A 19,371-nucleotide genomic window follows, 5' to 3' on the forward strand; every position below is an offset into this window, starting at 1 on the left:
TCATCAAGACCAAATTGCTGCAAGAAACGAGAGTGCCGTCGTCTGGTGTTGCTTTTGCTGGGAAAAAGCATGGTCACAAACCGAAGCCCGAGGAAAAACCATCATCAAGCAACGGTCCCAAGTGTCGACGGTGTGGAAAATTCGGTCACTTTGCCAAAGCATGTACTTCGAAACGCTCAGGTAATGCTTGGTGCACCGTTTTGTCCACGTTTGCTGGGGAAGACAACAGCTGGTACTTTGATTCTGGAGCATCGTGTCACTTTGCGAAGTCGGAGAAAAATTTGCTGAATGTCAAGAAGTCCAGCGGAACGGTTATAGCAGCGAACAAAGGAGCCATGAAAGTAGTCGCCACAGGTGAAGTTGAAATTTTGCCCGAATGCTGTCCGAAAGACCCTCCGATTGTGATGCACGATGTACAAGTACTTCCGGAGTTATCGGCGAATCTGGTGTCGGTCAATCAAATTGTCAAACGGGGGCACACAGTGACGTTCAACATCGACGGTGTCAAGGTTACCAACCATGAAGGAACGGTGATGGCGACAGGAAGTCGTGAGCGAAACCTTTTCAAGCTGAACCAACTAGAGTCGTCGTGTGCGTTGTCATGTTCGTCGAAAACAAGTCCCGAACTTTGGCATCGGCGTATGGGTCACCTCAACTTTAGCAGCCTGAAACGATTGAGAAACGGTTTGGTGAATGGTGTCGAAATGAGTGATGCTGGAGCTACGACCAACGACGAAAACTGCAGAATCTGTGCGATGGGAAAACAAACCCGACTTCTGTTCAGCAAGTCTGGTTCGCGTGCAAGTGAACTGTTAGAAGTGGTTCACTCTAACATCTGAGGGCCTATGGAAACGGAATCGCTCGGTGGCAGTCGTTACTACCTGACTTTCACTGACGATAAGTCTCGCAGAGTTTTTATCTATTTCCTGCCGGAAAAATCAGCCGACCAAGTATGCAGAGCATTCGACGATTTTGTGAGCATGGCGGAAAACCAAACGGGAAAGAAGGTGAAAACGTTACGCACGGACAATGGCAAGGAATTCATCAACAAGCAACTTCAAGATCGTCTGCGTCGTCGAGGAATCCGTCATCAAACAACGACGGAATACACGCCGGAGCAAAATGGACTGACGGAGAGGTTGAACCGAACCATCGTGGAACGGGCGAGGTGTATGCTTTTCGAGTCCAATCTACCGAAGAGATTCTGGGCTGAGGCTACCGGAACAGCAGTTTATTTGATCAATCGCTCTCCTACGAAAGGCCACGGATCAACGCCAGAGGAAATGTTCAGCGGCAAGAAACCACATCTAGGTCACGTGCGAGTGTTTGGTTCGCCGGTGATGGTTCATGTTCCCAAACAGAAACGACGGAAGTGGGATCGGAAAGCTGTGGAGTGCATTCTCACTGGATTCGACGAAGACACGAAGGCCTACCGAGTGTGGAATCCGGAGTCGAGGAAAATTGTTTTTTCTCGAGACGTCACTTTCATCAGTGAGAAACCCAAGGATCCAGCCAGCGGAGCACGCCGCCCCAAGTTGGTACCGTTAAACTTGAGTGGCGATGTGCAAATCGATGGGACCAAGGTTGAAGGTAACGACGCCGATGGTGAGCCGAACGATGTACCTCCCATTGACGAGGTCAGCGACAATAGTTTTGTTGAAGCAGAAGACAGCCAAGAAAACTTCCCATCCAGTGACGTGACAACCTCTGCGCTCCCCACGCAAACAGTTTCAAATCCGCCCGTGTCACAGGCGTTGAGGCGAAGCGGAAGGGAGCGCGCAATTCCAGGCAAGTTAAAAGATTTTCTTGTTCCGAGCAAATATTTGTCCTCCAATCGTATGGGAAGTGGTACAACCAACCAAACGATGTCGGTATCCAAACCAGCGGCGAACCATGCTGAGCTGGGACTGGACGCGAGGCGCACAGCGGATAGTGCTGATCCACGCACACCAACCGAAGCGTGGGCCGGACCGGATGCTGCCTTGTGGAGAGACGCGATGGACGAGGAGTACCGTTCTTTAATTTCCAACGGTACCTGGGAACTGGTCCAGTTACCCCCAAATCGTAAGGCTATCGGTTGCAAATGGCTGTTCAAAACGAAGCAAGACGAGAAGGGCAACATCGTAAGGCACAAGGTCAGACTGGTCGCTCAAGGATTCACCCAGAAGTTCGGGGTGGACTTCGATGAAGTTTTTGCCCCGGTCGCGAAGCAGGTCACATTCCGGACGCTGATGACTGTGGCAAGTCGTCGTGGTATGATTGTGAAGCACGTCGACGTGAAAACGGCTTACCTCAACGGTGAACTGGAGGAAACCATTTTCATGCGCCAGCCAGAGGGGTACGCTAAAGGAGGAGCCAACACAGTCTGCCTACTCAAGAAGAGTCTATACGGGTTGAAACAGTCGGCCCGTGTATGGAACCAACGAATAGACGGCGTTTTTCGAGATATGGGGTTCAAGTCGTCCGAAGCTGATCCATGCCTGTATACTCGAAAGCGGGGCAATTGTTTCGCCTACATCATCATTTATGTAGACGACGTCCTAATTGCCACACAAACGGAGAAGGAGTTCCAACAAATTTTTGCCGTGTTGGAAAAGAACTTTGCGATGACGAATCTTGGAGAGGTCAAACATTTTCTGGGAATCGACATACGACGAGAAAATGGAAGCTACTCGTTATGCCAGCAGAAGTACATCCGGAAACTCGCAGCAAGGTTCGGATTAGAAAACGCGAAACCATCGAAAATTCCCTTGGACCCTGCACACCTACAGCAGAAGGAGGAGGAGGAGGATGATCAATTCCGAACAACAAAAACTTCCTCAGTCTCATCGGAGGTCTACTGTACGTGTCCGTTCACTCTCGCCCTGATGTGTCAGCTAGCGTGTCCATTTTAGCTCAGAAGTCAAGTCGTCCGACACAGCGAGATTGGCAAGAAGCGAAACGGGTTTTGCGTTACCTGATTGGAACCAGTTCACATCGCCTACATCTAGGAGCCACTCAAGCCGGTCTGGGAATGTATGCTGATGCTGATTGGGCTGGTAACCATCGTGACCGGAAATCCAATTCTGGTTTCTTGATACGATTCGGAGGAGGTGTCGTTAGTTGGGGATCTCGCCGACAGACTTGTGTGTGTCCTTATCTACCACTGAAGCGGAATTCATCGCACTCACCGCAGGTTGTCAAGAGCTAACTTGGGTGAAGAAGCTTTTAACCGATTTTGGAGAAGATACGTCCACGCCAATCCCCATCTTCGAGGACAATCAAAGTGCGATCAAGCTCGTCGAAGGTGATCGGATCGAGAAGCGGAGCAAGCATATCGAGACGAAATACTTCTACGTCCGAGATCTTCATGAAAAAGGTTTTATCAACATGCAGTACTGTCCGACGGAAAACATGCAAGCAGATATTCTGACGAAGCCGTTGCAGCACCAGCGAATCAAGTTCCTGCGTGAACGAATTGGAATCATCGGAGATCTAGACGAGGAGGAGTGTTGAAACATGTGGTGTTGAATTGCGCCTAGATTTTAATTAGATCATAGTAAGCGATTCTATGTTAAGAATAAGTATGTCATTAGAAATAAATTTAATCCTGTTCTAACTGCCAAGCAGAGTAGTTTGTTCTACGGCTCTCGTCCGAATACCAATAAATTTTAAGAAGTTCGTTACTATCAAAATTCGTTCAGGATTATCGTTCAGGATGAGGTTTTGTAGTTCTGCAAGATGCCCTCTTAACCCAAGCAACCAAAAGTTCGAATATCACTTAAGGAACGAACTAATAAGTTCATATATAGCTGTACAAAAGTTCTGTGGAACTTTTTTGCTGTTCAAAACGCTTTTTCGAGGTCCATGGAACTTCATTCTTTATCAAGTTCAGCCAATACTCAAAAAAAGCTTTAAAGCAGGGGTGAGCAACCTTTTGAACCAACGGGCCAATTTAAATTTGAAATCTTGTAGGCGGGCCGCACATAAATATTTTTGTTGTTGTAATAATTATCAGAACTTCATGTCATTTTTCATAACTTCAATTTTTTGGCGAAAACAAATCAGAAAAAGAAAAAAAAATTAAACGAATTCACGTTTTCAAAAACAGTAGTTCACGGCAGTAACAACACGGCTTTTTTAAAATCCGGTATTGAAAAGGTACCGTCAACTGGGGCAACTTACAACAATTTTCAACTTCAATGGCATCTAAAAAACTTATGTGCACAGTTAAACCTACCCCTTATGCATCAAAAGTTTTAAGGATGATGGGACATCAAATTGGCGTTGTTAGAAACATTATTGGTTTCTTTAGTTATTTTTAATTTTCTAAAAACATTCGATTTTCACCCTTCTTAGAAAATGGGGTAACTTGCAAAAAACTTTGTTTTTAATGAACACGTATGAAAATATACAGTTTTTAATACATTTGCGATGCCTTGAAGACCATAAAGCACCAATTGCAGTAATTTTTTAATCTGTAAAAATTTTCACATTTTTTCTGAAAATAATGTTGTTGTATACATTTAGGAGTTATATAATACTACGAAAAATTCTACAAACTGAAATCATAAAAATTAATGTTTGGATGAATGCAATTTCAATGTTTAGAAACGCGTGATGCAAAACATTCATATTCCAGCACATGGAATCGAGATTTACAAGGTGTTTTTTTTTTGCATTTTGTTGCAGTTTACCCCAGACACCTAACTGAATTATAAAAATATTTATTTAAAAAAATTGAGTGATTGTTTGAAAAATATGTTTACACCAACAATGTTGGTATAGCAAGAGGAAACCCGTAAAAGTTTGTAGGTAATATTATCAAGCCAATCCGTCATACTGGGTAAAGATTTTTTCGGCATCGAAAAACGTCAAAATTTTTACATTTATTGCTCGATTTTTCAAATTTTATATAAAAATAAAAAAGTTTAAAAAACTAGCTTAAGATGCGAGAAATTATTTCTTCATCATTTTTTCATCATTAAAAGATAATTTTATTACAATATACTAATTTAAAAATTGATTCAGTTTGGTGTTATATAAATGTTGCATTCAACCCCGCTGTTGCATGGTGCCCCGTTAAACGGTACCTCGCTAAATCTTTGCCATTTTTCAATTCTCTCAATTTTTTATTAGTGCTTCTTGGCGAACATTCGTTCTTACAACGTTCTTGTTTAAACTGATGATACTATTCGTCATCACTTCCATTTAAAATCTTCTGGAGCTTACCACAGTGATAACTAAGAGTGTAATAAATATATTTTTAAAGATATCACAGTCTTCTTAGCGTTGGACGTTGAATCGCTATTTGACTTTCTGTGATATATTTCCACCATTAAAACTTTGTCCTCAAAGCCTAGATTTTTTTCTTACAAACGTTAAAAACTAGTTTGTTTAAATTGAAGTTCTGTATTGGAACATTGCATTCAGATGTTAAGTAAGGTTGTCGAAATCACAGAAAAATGTTCAATTTCACGTTTTTTTAAGCAACTATCTTCCAAACTACGTTCGTGATTTTAGAAATTTTTAATCTTACTCATTGTGATAGCATTTCTAAAGCTATACGTTGACTCTGAGAATAAGAATTTTGAATTATAAGTGAAATAACTCAATTTATCGATGTTTGTGATAAATTTTCTATCATTTTTCTGAAAAAAGTATCACAGATAATCGCCAAGACATTTTGGGTGGAATCACAGAATCTCAGATATCAATTGTTTTTATCAAGAACTAATAATTTTTTCAGGTTGATTCATGTTGATAAACAATCTGAAATCGTTCACCCAGGCTTTATTATTTAACTTTCGTAACTTTTGTCAATATTCAGAAATAAAAAAAAATTATCATAAGTTTTAAGTTTAATTCTTTTGCCATTGGATAGATTAATTCAAAAAAAAAATCTGCTGAGAATATTTTTTATCATTCAACTTTATATTTTTGCTTGAAATGAAAATAGGTAATGACTTCACTAAACCGGCTTCAAAATTCCACCATTGACCATGTGTAGGTTCCGATTTTTGGCTGTACTTCCGACTCACGTTAATGGATTTTGCCCTCAAAAGTATACTAATAAAAAAAAACACTTAAATGAAACGTTATGACAATAAACAATATTGCATTTAAGCCTTGAACAGAACCTAATAAACGCTTTAATGTCAGGAAAAAATTAACAATCACAAATTTTCCTAACTATCCATTGTAGAAAAAAGTTAAGGCATAAAAATTTGAAAAAAGCTTCGCGGGCCGCACACAAGGGTCTCGCAGGCCGCATGCGGCCCGCGGGCCGCGTGTTGCTCACCCTTGCTTTAAAGTACTGTTTTGGTTTCTGTTTTTACTTTTTGGGAACTTTAAAGTTTATATGAACAAAAACAATCTACTTGTTACGTACTTCTCATTTTTTTCAAAATCAAGTAGCTATCAAAGGGTTGCAAGTCTCTTTGTACAGCTCAATAGTTCGTAAAAAGTCTCTGTTATACTATTTTGTAAACTTGAAAGTTTTTAATTAGTCCCAACGGGCGTTCCAAAGCAACTTCGTATTATAGAAACTTTGAAGTAGATTTAAAGGCTTAAATCTACTTTTTTCGAGCTTCAACACGTGTTTGCATAAATAAACACATCGGTTACTTGGGAAACAACTATATGAAGTACACATTAAGTTCCGGAAGAACTTTTTAACAGCTTGAAAGTGGGAATTAAGTAGAAATAAAGAACCTGAAAGTCGTTTTAAAGAAAATCATCACATCGAGTAAAATCGTTGCCTACTCATGATGTTCATATAGGGCAACAAGTATGGATTTCAACTTTCAAGCGGTGAGCTCGGGTTCGAGGCCTGGTAAGAACATGTTTTTTAAATGTAATGTGAGTTAGTAACAAATATAGTTGATTAATATGAATCAAAATAGTAGACTTGAGAAGGCAATTGAAGGAGCGGAACAGTAATTTTTTCGATTTTTTATGCTGCTTATAAAGTGGATTTTGAAGCTGGTTAGAAGTTGTTTGACAATTTATGCGAACTTTTTGTCAACTTTAAAGTTCGTTTAACTACTTAAAAATTGAGCTGAAAAGAAGTTATATTAGCATACTCGATTAAGCTGATCAAACCTGATAGAGGAATGTTATCCGAACTTTTGATTGCTTGGGAAGCCGCTTATATTCCAGTGCACAGCCATAACTCTCGGTTTCCAGTTGTCGTCGACCCCACGGTTACAGGTGGGTGGTTGATCCTGCAGACGATGTTGAGGTATGTTGATGGAAGGTTCTGATGCTGATGTAATACCAATCATTGTCGCAGTTGTCGGTGGGAAGCGTCTCGTACTGGTCCCTTCGCCAGGGTCCCAATTTGGCGATAAAGTCCGGAGATGTTGATTGCTGATCGTTTTACTAAGAGTACTGGATCTGTAACGGTCAACAGAGTTGGGATCTGGTCGTTTAGAATTATAATCGGAACTTACTTGTGACCAGTGATTGAATTTTGCTGAGCATGAGTTGATCAACCATCTCTCGCTCAACGCTTTACTCGGAAGCAAAGGTTGCTTTGAGGCAGCGAAAACGACAAAACCGATGATGTATACGCTCTCAACATGGCCGCCTTCATGAAGCAATATACATTCGAGGCAGCGAATCCAAAAAACCAAACGAATGGCTCTCACTCATCTCCTGTCACAACCTTGAGGGAACCGAATTCAAAAGGCAGAGCAAACCCGAGTCTCCTCGTTTGTGCCTGGATCGAATGCGTGAGGTTTTTCTGCTATTGCTATTATTGCACAGCAACCGCACGCAGGCAGCTAGTTTTTTTCATTTCTTTTTCTTCCCCCCTCTTTCACCATACGTTGCGGGCCGTGCAACGCAATAAGTTCGGTTGTTTTTGTTGTTGCCTCAACCTTTGCGGTCGGCTCGAGTTATTCAAATTCAACAACGTAAATGAGTATGTGTGCCTCGTCTTCTTCATGCATCATGTAGCAAACGAACGTTGAGAGAGTTCGTTCGGGGCAGCAAACGGGTAGTGTCTCTCAGAGCAGATCCTCCTCATGGGGGGAGGTTTGAATGAATGTATATGTATCGTCTCCTGTATAGCTATGCGAGGCCTCAAAGTGTGTATTTTGAATGCCTCTGATGAGAAAATTGGTGAGGATTTCAATCACCTCAACCTTTGCGGTCGGCTCGAGTTATTCAAATTCAACAACGTAAATGAGTATGTGTGCCTCGTCTTCTTCATGCATCATGTAGCAAACGAACGTTGAGAGAGTTCGTTCGGGGCAGCAAACGGGTAGTGTCTCTCAGAGCAGATCCTCCTCATGGGGGGAGGTTTGAATGAATGTATATGTATCGTCTCCTGTATAGCTATGCGAGGCCTCAAAGTGTGTATTTTGAATGCCTCTGATGAGAAAATTGGTGAGGATTTCAATCACTGCTTGTGACCCCAAGTTACTATCCTCAAGAGGGGCGTAACTTGGGGTGGGAACGGATTGAAGCGTGTCTGGTTCTCGTAACTCCAAACTGGTTGCCCCAGTTTGAGGTTGGTGCTGTGACTGCCGGTATGTTGGATGACGTTTTGAGATTCCATTATGGATGTTGGATTTACAGATGGATGAGAGGTGGTAGATATTTCTTGTTCGTAGATGTTTGGAGATATTATCCTTGTTCAAGACGAAATAAGCTGTTTTCGCTTGAGCTCCTTCCAAGATTGTTTGTCACAGGGGTTTCAGGGATTTCATAATCAGATGAGTCGCTGTTGGATTGGTCCATTTGCGATTCGGAGTTGTTTTCGTTGGTGGAGGTGCATATAAACTTTTTTGGCTCTGTATCCAAAGGAGATCGGTTGCCTCGTTTTCCTTTTGGAATGTTTTGGCTAAGATCAGATTTGGGAATAGCGATGTTTGCCGATGTTGCTTTGCTTTTAGAGCGTGTGTTCAGTGCAATTTCGGGAGCGGATATTATTGGAGTTTTCTTGAACGATGCAGCAACAGGTTTGGCGGCCACGGATTCGTTGATTCCTGAACGTAGAGCGTTAAACTCAATACATTTTCGTTCATACATCTTCTTCAGTTTCTCGAACCTAGCTTCCATGCTATCACACACATTTTGTAGTTGCGTAAGCTTCTCGACCTTCTTTGTGAGCTGCATTATTTGTGCATCCTTTCGCTGGATGTCGGCCGCAGCGCTTTCTACGACTGTAGCTGCAAAGGATGGTTTGTTGGATTGATTTGCTGTGACTCGCTTTCGAGCCTCAGACCATGTTAATGACTCGTCTGTTTTAATGCGGATTACAGCTTCCTCTTCTCGGAACTTCGTGCAATTTCGGCTGATTGCAGAATGATCATTGAAGCCTTCAGGACAGTGTGGACAGTGTAATGGGAGTTGACAGGGATTTTCAAGGTCGAATGGATGGTCTCTAGCACAACGGGTACATTTTGCTTTATTCGTACATCTCTTTTTTGTGTGTCTGTATTCAAGACAGTTCCTACACACCATCGGCGATTCATAATATGTTCGAACCGGCACCCTTGTCCAACCAAAATATACTTCCGTTGGAAGTCGTGTTCCCGAGAAGGAAAGAACAATCCGGGGAGTGTTGATGATTTTTTCTTTTTCTCTACGAGTAATTCGACGAACAGCTATCACTCCCTGTTATTTCAATTCGCTCAACAGTTCATCAGTGTAGTATTGTACTAAATTAACATATTACGTTTGACGGCTCAGAGCTCTGCACCTACTGACTGATGCGAGAGTATGAACATGAGGTTAGTTATACTGGAGAGAGCAACGGAGAACGACGTCTCCTACCCGACGGCCCAAGCTCGATACTACATTTGACGACGAGGATGAAAATGTAAGTATTTCCGTAGAAATTTTTGGATAAAAAAGCTTGAGAAGTTGAATTCATGTAAGTTGAAATGGGTCAGTCGCTTAAATGCGGAAGATTGGAAGTCTGACACCATTCTGCGTAATAGCAGGAACATGAAAATTGGAAGGAAATAGAACAGTCGCTTAAATGCGGATGACAGAAGGTTCTGTTCTATTCTGCGGGAGAGCAGGAAAAAAGTAGAATCGCTTAAATGCGGATGAAAGAAAGAGGATGAAAGACGGCAGAGCGGAAAACACTGATATCGGTTAAATGCGGGTACCCTGCACGCTAACTTTTGGTTACCCCTTAACGAATACTTTTGACCCGTTATTCGATAAGACTGGGAGAACTCCTTTTTAAGGATAAAGCCGCTTTACCCTTTAAGGGGTACTCAGCTTGATAACGCTTGTAGCGGATGAAAATTACCCCTTATTTGAAACGCATGTATGAAAATAACCCCTTATTTTAAACGCTTTCGTATGGCAGAAATATTTGTATTCGATTATGGAAAATTCGTTTGCTGGGAAATGAATGAAAACCAAATGTTAATTCACTTTGTTTATTAAAATGGCCAGTAATTTTGCGTTTTAAAAACATTTCTTGGAACAATCTTGGAATCAACCGTTTTTTTTTTCAATCAAAAATGATTGGAATCTTTCTTTACCTCGCGTCGATATTTTTTTTCAGCATCCTATTAGGGGCTAGTATTATCAGAAGAAACCTGGAATAGTACCAAAGATTAAGATTTCACATTGAAAACAAAAAAAACTTAAGTAATTACCATCAAATTCCACCGCCATTCGTGGTTTCAAGTAGAATTTACTTGTTTTTTGACCTTGTCGTTGATGTGCTGAAGAAATAATATGGTAGAATGTTATTTCTGAAAGATTTTACATTTTACTTTAATTTTCAATAAAATGCTTACCACAATCACTGCATATTTTATTCACCGGACAAATAAAATAACGCTTTGAATGTAACAACATCTAAAACTACCCCTTTTGAAGGGAATCGAGCCTTTCGAAATAAGGGGTAATATTGATCCGATAAAATGACCCGTTATTTGACAGATCGCGGAGGTTCTCAATAACGGGTCATTTTTACGCCTTTAAGGGGTAGCCAAAAGTTAGCGTGTGCTGGCTGCTATGCGAAAAGAAAGGAAAGATAGTTTATAGATGGAAGAAGGAACGACGATGGTCGAACAAAAGAGAAAGAAAGTGCATTCAAAACAGAGTGAGTTCAATGTGTGGAGAAATTTGAAGGCTTGTAAACTGGGCTGCCAGTTGACAATGTTTGACTCGGTTGGAAAATATCTAAGATAAATATTCTTCCATTCACAAAAACGTGTAAATTATTGGGAAATCATGAGTTGAAAGATTGCAGATAAAATGTTGCAAGATCAAGGCCGAAATGTTTATTTATGAGGATTGAGATGATGATTTTATAAGTTGAAAAATGAATAATTGTGATCTGCAAAGAGCGTAATTAGGATAATGATGCTTGAAAAACAAAATAGAAAGGTAAATTTGAAAATCGAGTGAAAATGTTGAAGTTTTTAAAAGGAATTGAAATAAACGAAATGATGGGAGAGGAAATTAATAGTGAGTAAAAAGTAGAAAGTTGAACTTTAGAGGTCAAGAGGTGAAGATAGAAGTTGAAAGATATAATTCTATGTGTTGTATATTTGTTGAAAAGAGATTTCCTTGAAAGCATGAAGATGTAAGTTAAACTGCATATTAGAATAACAATTGGATGAAAAATAAACAGAAATATGAAACTTGCAGTCTTTCAGCAATTATTCCAAATTGAATCTGGAATAGGAAAAAAATCTTTGATTGACTGCTTGTAGTTGAAATATGCTTAAAAATATCGAAAATACTGTATACATATTTGGATTTGAATGAGAGAAGTCAATGGATAAACAGGAAGTATGAAATTGAAGACTAAAGCTATGAAAAAATTTGTATGATGACTTCGGGAGCAAATGGGACTCAAAGCACAGATTATATTGCTGATAGCAGAATTTGAATTAATGAAAATGCAATGCAAGAAATGAAACTCTGAAATGTGAGAATGGTACAATTATTGAAACGTGATCGAAAAAGTATCCGTAAAAACAACTTTAAAATTTGAATTTGTTAGTTGCAAACTGTTTTTTTAAACTAAAGTTTGCAATTGGTTATTGGATTCTGAAAAGCATGAATCAAAGATAAAAGTTGGTAGTGGCTTGAAAGTTCGAAGTTTATAGTTGATATTGAAATTGTGGTGCTAAACATATGAAAGTTGGAAGTAAAATACTGCAAGTAAAAAAAAAAACATCCGACAGGAAAATGCCAATCATATTATGAAATATTGGAAATTTGAAAGTAATAGAAGAAAATATAGTATCTTGTGAAGTTAATGCCGGGAGTAAATTTCTTAAAATTTAATTCCAATTAGAGATGGCATTTCTAAGAGGAAATTAAAACCGAAAATATGTAAATACAAGGTTATATGAAGAGTCAGAAGTTATTAGTTTTTCGTTAGTTCTAGTTTGGTAATTAGAGTAGATCTGCTGAGTTTAATGTTGTGAAGGAAAGCGTTAGCAGGGTGATGGAGAGAACACAGTCAGTCTGTTAATTATCTCAAAACGAGAATGTTCTCGGATTCACTGCAGAGATAAACGTCATGTTAGCCATGTCGGGGGAATGAAATTTGTTGAAATGGATTAGGTAGTTGAACCGACATGATAGTGGAGAGTCTGGTGAACGATATAATTGTTAAGAAGTTTGGAGAGCCTTTTGATAGGAATGTTTCGGATTTTGATGGGTAAGAATGAATTCTTTGAGTTCGGGAGCCGTGTTTTTGACCGATGCGGGGATTTATTCGAAATCAGGTTAAGTTGGCATATGCGTCAGATGGCGTTCGATGACTCGAGAAATTAATTGTTGAACCTTATATTCTCGGGTGTGTTTATGTAACAAATCAAGCCTGTTTGCGGGTGATGTTAGTTAGTCACAGAGATGAAGATCAACGCACGAAGCCTTGATTCGATAGAAGAAACGGGATTTGCTCATATAGAGAGAACTGCTTGGTCGATTGACCTGTCAATTAACCGAACATGAACCATTAGACCGATGTTCAAAACCTGATGATTAGATAAAGATAAACGGTTTACAAACAGCCTCATAGAAAAAGGATTCATCGACCAGGGAAATTGAAACTTGTTTACTAAGGAATGGAAAAACTTATGATAAGTAAATTTAATATTTTCTGGTTGTCCTAGTTGCTTTGAAAATTTCGGTGTGAGAGAGGGTTGGATGTTGAAAACTCGATCAAAGCGCGTTACAGGTCAGGGGGCGGATATGGATGAACTGATATAGTATAGAAGACCCTTTCTGTGTTGCTATAGAACAACTTTAACAGCACATTATCAACGGAGCTCAGCCCGTCTTTGAGTTCATTAGCCACCATATCGACGTTGATAAAACGAAAACAGACTTCAGTGAGGTCATAAAGCTGTTAACTGGTTAACACAGACCTTGGGTTTTTCGGCCAGCGTTCATCAGTAGAAACGGTTCGGGGTCTATCAGCGAAGAGTTGGGTTGATACGATTCATTATTAGCCATAACAGGGCGGTGAAGTTAAACGGTGAACCATTCGATTTTGAAAGGCTTTCCATTGGTACACCGCGATGTGAACTGGATATTTTTGTTGAATCAGTGACATCCGTCTTCTCGACAGTTCAGGAACTTTCTCAAGGATGTTTTTGGTCATGGTATCTACAATGAAATGCTGTCCAGTTGAAATTCTGTTAGAAGAAGAAAAAGATAGAGAATGTGTTACTGTGAGTAACGTGACGGTATGTCTGAATAGATTGAAGAGGCGAAAAAGAAAAAACAGTTGACCAGTCCTTGCGTGATAGTTCGAAGGGGTCAGTCGAGATATGTTGGAGAGTATTTAATCGAAGGCACGGCTTGTCGCCCTGATCCAGTTATCTTCGTATCGTCGATGCTATAATCGAAACCACCACACTCGATTGACAAATCAGATATCAGTACCCAGATTGGAGGAGACACTACAAGAGCCAGTTATTTGCAAATTCAGAAATAACATTTGAAAGAGTAAATGCTAAGAATCTTTTCTAGTAACAAAAAAAAATAAGAAAAGAAAAAAGTAATGTAGTATTGTACTAAATTAACATATTACGTTTGACGGCTCAGAGCTCTGCACCTACTGACTGATGCGAGAGTATGAACATGAGGTTAGTTATACTGGAGAGAGCAACGGAGAACGACGTCTCCTACCCGACGGCCCAAGCTCGATACTACAATCAGGTGACAGATCAACGGTGTCCGCCTGGTAGCACATCCCCTGAATCTTATTCAGGGTGGGGTGGTCAACCACCTCGACTGCTGTGTTGAGATCCAGACGGGTAATGGTCTTCAAAAGCTCAAATAGCTCCACATTATACGTGGAGATAGAGTAGCTTTTCCCGCTGTTTTCCAGATTTAATTGTAGCTCTTTTCTAAGAGATCCTTTCTTTAGTTGGTTTTCAATTGCATTAGCAATAAAAAACGGATTCTTGGGTAATTCGCCTGGGTCAACTCCCGGACGTCGTATTTGCAGCCATCGTTTTTTCCCATCGAATGCCGAGCTATGCATGTAGGGGGGTAATGGAGAACTATCCACAAATGTGGTGCCCCCCCCCCCACCCCCGGGGGGTGCGTCCTTCATGGTCCACTAGGACCAGTGCTGTTCTTTTGTCACTGGTGGATGTTTTGGTCAGAGCGAAAGAATGAGTAGGCCCCTTTTTGAGGTTAATCAAAACAAAGAGCAGGTGTTAATAAAGTTTTTCAAGAAAAAGCTGGTGTAACGGGACAGTTTCTCTATTTTTCCTATCAACCTATCACCACGACAACTTTATCCGTAATTCCGGGTCGGATTTATGGAATAAATCGACTTGAACGCTTATAAAAAAGCGATTTTTTGCGACACGATAATGTAGCCTTTAGCTCTCAGTGGAGGTTACTTTTCGACTGAGTCGGTCAAATGCTTTTTCGAAATCAACGAACTCTAGTAGAAGAGTGTCCTGGAATTCGTTGATTCGTTCCAGTATTATTCGTAGCGTTGTGATGTGGTCCACACATGATCGCCTGGATCGGAATCCAGCTTTTTGCCATCGGAGGGTAGCGTCAATTTTCTCCTGCATCCTGTTCAGGGTCACTTTACAGAGTACTTTGAGGGTTGTACAGATCAACGTTATGCCTCGCCAGTTACCGCACTCTTTCAGGTCTCCTTTCTTCGGGACCTTTACGAGGATATCCTGCATCCAGTCGGCCGGGAATGTGTTGCAATAGCCCAGATGTCAGCGAAAAGACGATACAACATTTGTGCTGACAAGGCAAGGTCGGCTTTCAGCATTTCAGCAGAGATGCAATCGATCCCAGGTGCTTTGTTGGATTTCATGGCTTTGATTGTAGCTGCTATTTCATTCAGCAAGGGCGCTTTCGAGTTGACGTCATTAATGCGACTTCCTATTGGCGCTTCGAGCTGCGGGTTTTGTTGACCATCGCTAATCGTGACTTGAAAGAGTTGTTCGAAGTGCTCTGTCCGTCGTTTGAGCTGATCTGTTCGATCGGTCAATAACTGACCTGCTCGGTCTTTTAGCGGCATTCTTGTATTAGTCCTTGTACCACTAAGGTGGCGAGAAATGTCATCGGATATCTCCATTGGCGGCTGCTCTTTCTCTTCCTTCGGTTATGGAGTTTGTGCAGGCTCTCTGGTCTCGTCTACAAGCTTAACTGCCTTTTCCAGCTCCGCATATCGTAAGCGGGCGGCTGCTTTGGCTGACCCGGTACACGCCTGCTCCATTCACTTCTCCTTCCACAAACTTTACCGAGAGTACCGTCGTGATAAAGTCATTCTTGATTCCACACTACTGTTCTTTGACTGTTTCGTCTGTCGGCAGTTCCGAGGCTTTCAACGTATACCCTTTTAACCTCTGGATTCTCCAACCGGCGGACGTCGTATCGACATCAGACTTCAGAATCTGTTTTTGCAAACGATGCATGGTTTATGCGTATATGATAGGGATTAAATTCACCTCATACAGGGCCGTAGGAAGAACCGACTCATGGGGGGGGTTTTGGTGACTAATTTTTGCCTATGATTTTTTGTCTAAAAACACACGAATAAAAAAAATTAAAACAAGTTATGTTTGTAACTATATCATAATTCATTATTTAGTACTTATTAATAGTTTTTGTATGAAATTATAACTTAAGAGAAGACACGAGTGCCACAAGGATGGTAAAGTGTCATTAATAAAACCATAAAAAAGTAACTTTTGAAAAGTGGTCCTTAGCCTAAAGGGTGAGCTAAATTTTTTTAATGAAACCGCTAAAAACAAAATATGAAATTTGCTTTCATCGATGGTTAAAATTGTTGAATTTGTTTTAAAGTTTGGTTGATCAAAGTTATTTGATTTGAGCATAAAATAAATTCTTTTTAGGGTAGCCTTCTTTTTGACATCACAGGATGTTCTCCTACTTAAAAAAAACTTTATTGCGCTCAGCAAATTTAAGTCGAATAAATAAATTTTAGTAATTAGTAAACTAACAGTTCATTAGGCTCTGAACAGTTCATTATTGAACTGATCACCTAATTTAATGTAATAATGTAATATAAATGTAATGATGAATTGGTACCATTAAAGACATATTTTTAAAAAATATGTAGCCTTCAACTTCTTTAAAAAAAACTTATTCTATACTCAAATCAAACAAGCCCAATTTTCTAAACTCTTTTGCAAATTCCAAGATTTTAACCATTGATGAAAAGAAATAAAATTTTCAAAAAAAAACAGCAAGAGATTAAATATTTTTTGATTTAAATTTGCTTGATGCAAACTTAAACTAAATTTATGATTTTAGTTTGAAATTTGGCTTTAAGAAAAGCTGCAATAATAATAATGTTAAACAATACATCGAAAAAATAAAAAAATTCTGCAGATTTTTAAGGTGAAGATCGGGTACATGTTTCTTAAACAGGCAATAATTTTCATAAAAAACAATTCCATACTTAAAATCATGTGGATGATTTTTTTTAAAATATAATTTGGGATATTATGCATAAATCAAAACTTAGAAAATATTTTATTTCCAGCTAAATTGTGTGTACAAACTTGTTCTGAATATAAATTTTGAAATCTGAATTTAATTGACAAGCTAATTTTTAAGTTTATTTTTAACTCTCTTAAATGTTCTCATAAATTTCTCAACAATTTTATGTTGATTGAAAAACTCATTCACAAGCTAAATCTTTTTCTGAATTCTAAACCTTAATTCAAAAATTGAACTTTGAATCTGTTTCCAAATTTCTATACGATTTCCGAAATATACAAAAAATACGATTTCCAAATCTTAAATCCAGATCAGAATTTCATGAGCCAAATCTTAGAGCCCTCATTCATGAATCTTTTATTTAAATTCTGTTGTTCTGGTTTAATCTTAATACATTATTTCATTTATTTATTTTTAATCTGTTTTGTGAATCTGATTTACAATATGAATTTCGAATGATGAATCAGAATCTGGTTTTCAAATTTGGATCGCCACTTAGAAGCTTTAAATGTTTAAATTTTGTGTTAGAATAAAGTTTAAGAACTTTGAATTTTAATATAGAACAATTTTCTTCTTTTTCCATATAATATTAAAATATTGAAAATGCATTGAATTTTCGAAAAACATGATTCTAATTTGATATGAAATGCAAAACCGAATTCGAACAAGGATTTCAAAGCAGCTTTTCATTCCTTATTTCTTATGATCATTCGAACTGAACATCAAGAATCCTAAACTTGATACAAAATCAGAAATACGAAAATATGTAGTACCTAAAACAATTTTGGTTATATGAATATGGAACAAGAACCTCCAAAATTCCAAATACAGACCTGATTTTCTATGATAAAGTTGCCAAATTGCCTGGTTTTAAACGGATTGGCCCGGATATTTAATATTAAATTTGGGAAAAGTTCGGTCCGACCCGGTTGCCAGATTTCATTGGAAAAGCCCCAATTTTGCCGGGTTTGTTCTCATTCTGGATCTAAAATCAAACTAAAAAATAAACAAATTGTGCTGTAATTTTTTTTTTATTTCTGCGTCCAAAATTTTTGCAGCAAGTTAAAAAAAAATATCATGAAAGGTCTTTTAATTTTTTTTATCCTAGATTTTTGATGAGCAATTCCTAGGTTTTGACCAAAATTGACCGGTTTTTGCCTGGATTTGTTCAACAATTTTGAAATCAAATACCCGGTTTTTGCCAGGTTTTTATATTAAACAGCCGGATACGTGCAGAAAAAAAATCTGACAACCTTATTCTATGAACAAGTGAGAAAATTTTGAAAAACTTCAGCAGAATTTTGATTTTGAAATGGGTCTTTGAGGTTTTGGTATTAGCTTTAAGTTCAGATAGTTGCTCTTGATTATTTTTGCTCTATTATTATAATTTGATTATGAATTTGAAATTTTGGGTGTAGAGTAGAATAGCTCGCTTGCTTTTTTGGACTCTCATGGTGGGGGTTTAACCCCCAAAACCCCCCCCGTTCCTACGGCCATGACCTCATATATGTATTTTTAACACAAAATATTTTTTCATGGATTCTTCATAAAATTTATGTTATTTTCTCTATATGTATCACAGGTGCATCAACAAAACAAAACTGAAAAGAATAATTCAAACGCCGATTTGTAACTGAAAAACATTGGCCTGTTAGTTTGTTTAATCTTCAGGCTAGTTAACAGCACTTGAATAAGTAAATTTAATAAAAAAGGAACCAGGAAGCTATTACCAATGGAGGAAGGAAGTCACCAATTAAGCGTAACAAGTAAGTTCAAGTTACAATCTCTCTATTTTAAAACATGTTGGTGACGTTAAAATCCTTATTTAAATATTTTCAAAAATTATGCACGGTATTACCTACTATTTTTTTTTTAAATCGAACTATTTTCAATTTGAATTAACTGATCTAACCTTATCAACAGTCGAGCACGCTTCGCTTCGGAATAACGGCTTTCTGAAGCCAAATCCCTACGTAGACATATTCATCGACAATAAAAGTAGCCGCAAGACCGACTTTCTCAAGAACACGAACGCTCCAAAATGGAACGAACGGTTCACGGTGATAGTTTCGCCAAGCTCCGTTATCCACTTTCGGGTGCTAGATCACTCGAGTTTCCGAAAAGATTCGGTTCTGGGCCAGCAAACCGTTTTCTTGGCCAACATCCTAGAACACTACAACGGTGTGCTGGACAACCTGGAGCTCAGCATGGATTTGTTGACGGATGGCTCCTCGAAGGCGGGTGAACCAAGGCAACCGACCAAAACAGGAGAACTTGTGGTGGTGCTGAATGGACTGCGAATCGACCTGCGAGCGTTGGCATTAAGAAGTGGCAACGGGACTGCTATGAGCAGTGGTGATGTCTCTTCCGGTCAACACATCCCGGGTCAGGTCAACGGCAACGGAGTAAGTATTTGTCATGACAGACTACTTCATTCATTTT

General features: G+C 39.1%; 1 protein-coding gene across 1 annotated transcript in view; it reads left to right on the plus strand.

Moving 5' to 3' along the window:
* Positions 1-19,371, plus strand: part of LOC129743582 (E3 ubiquitin-protein ligase Su(dx)-like) — a 33,631-nt gene that overhangs the window by 10,207 nt on the left and 4,053 nt on the right. The window contains exons 2-3 of the mRNA XM_055735640.1: positions 18,512-18,695; positions 18,853-19,334. Of these exons, the coding sequence (XP_055591615.1) occupies positions 18,662-18,695; positions 18,853-19,334 (516 nt within the window). The 5' untranslated portion in view covers positions 18,512-18,661. The remainder of the gene's footprint in view (positions 1-18,511; positions 18,696-18,852; positions 19,335-19,371) is intronic.

The sequence above is a fragment of the Uranotaenia lowii genome, chromosome 2, assembly GCF_029784155.1.
Source record: "Uranotaenia lowii strain MFRU-FL chromosome 2, ASM2978415v1, whole genome shotgun sequence".
Classification (NCBI taxonomy): domain Eukaryota; kingdom Metazoa; phylum Arthropoda; class Insecta; order Diptera; family Culicidae; genus Uranotaenia; species Uranotaenia lowii.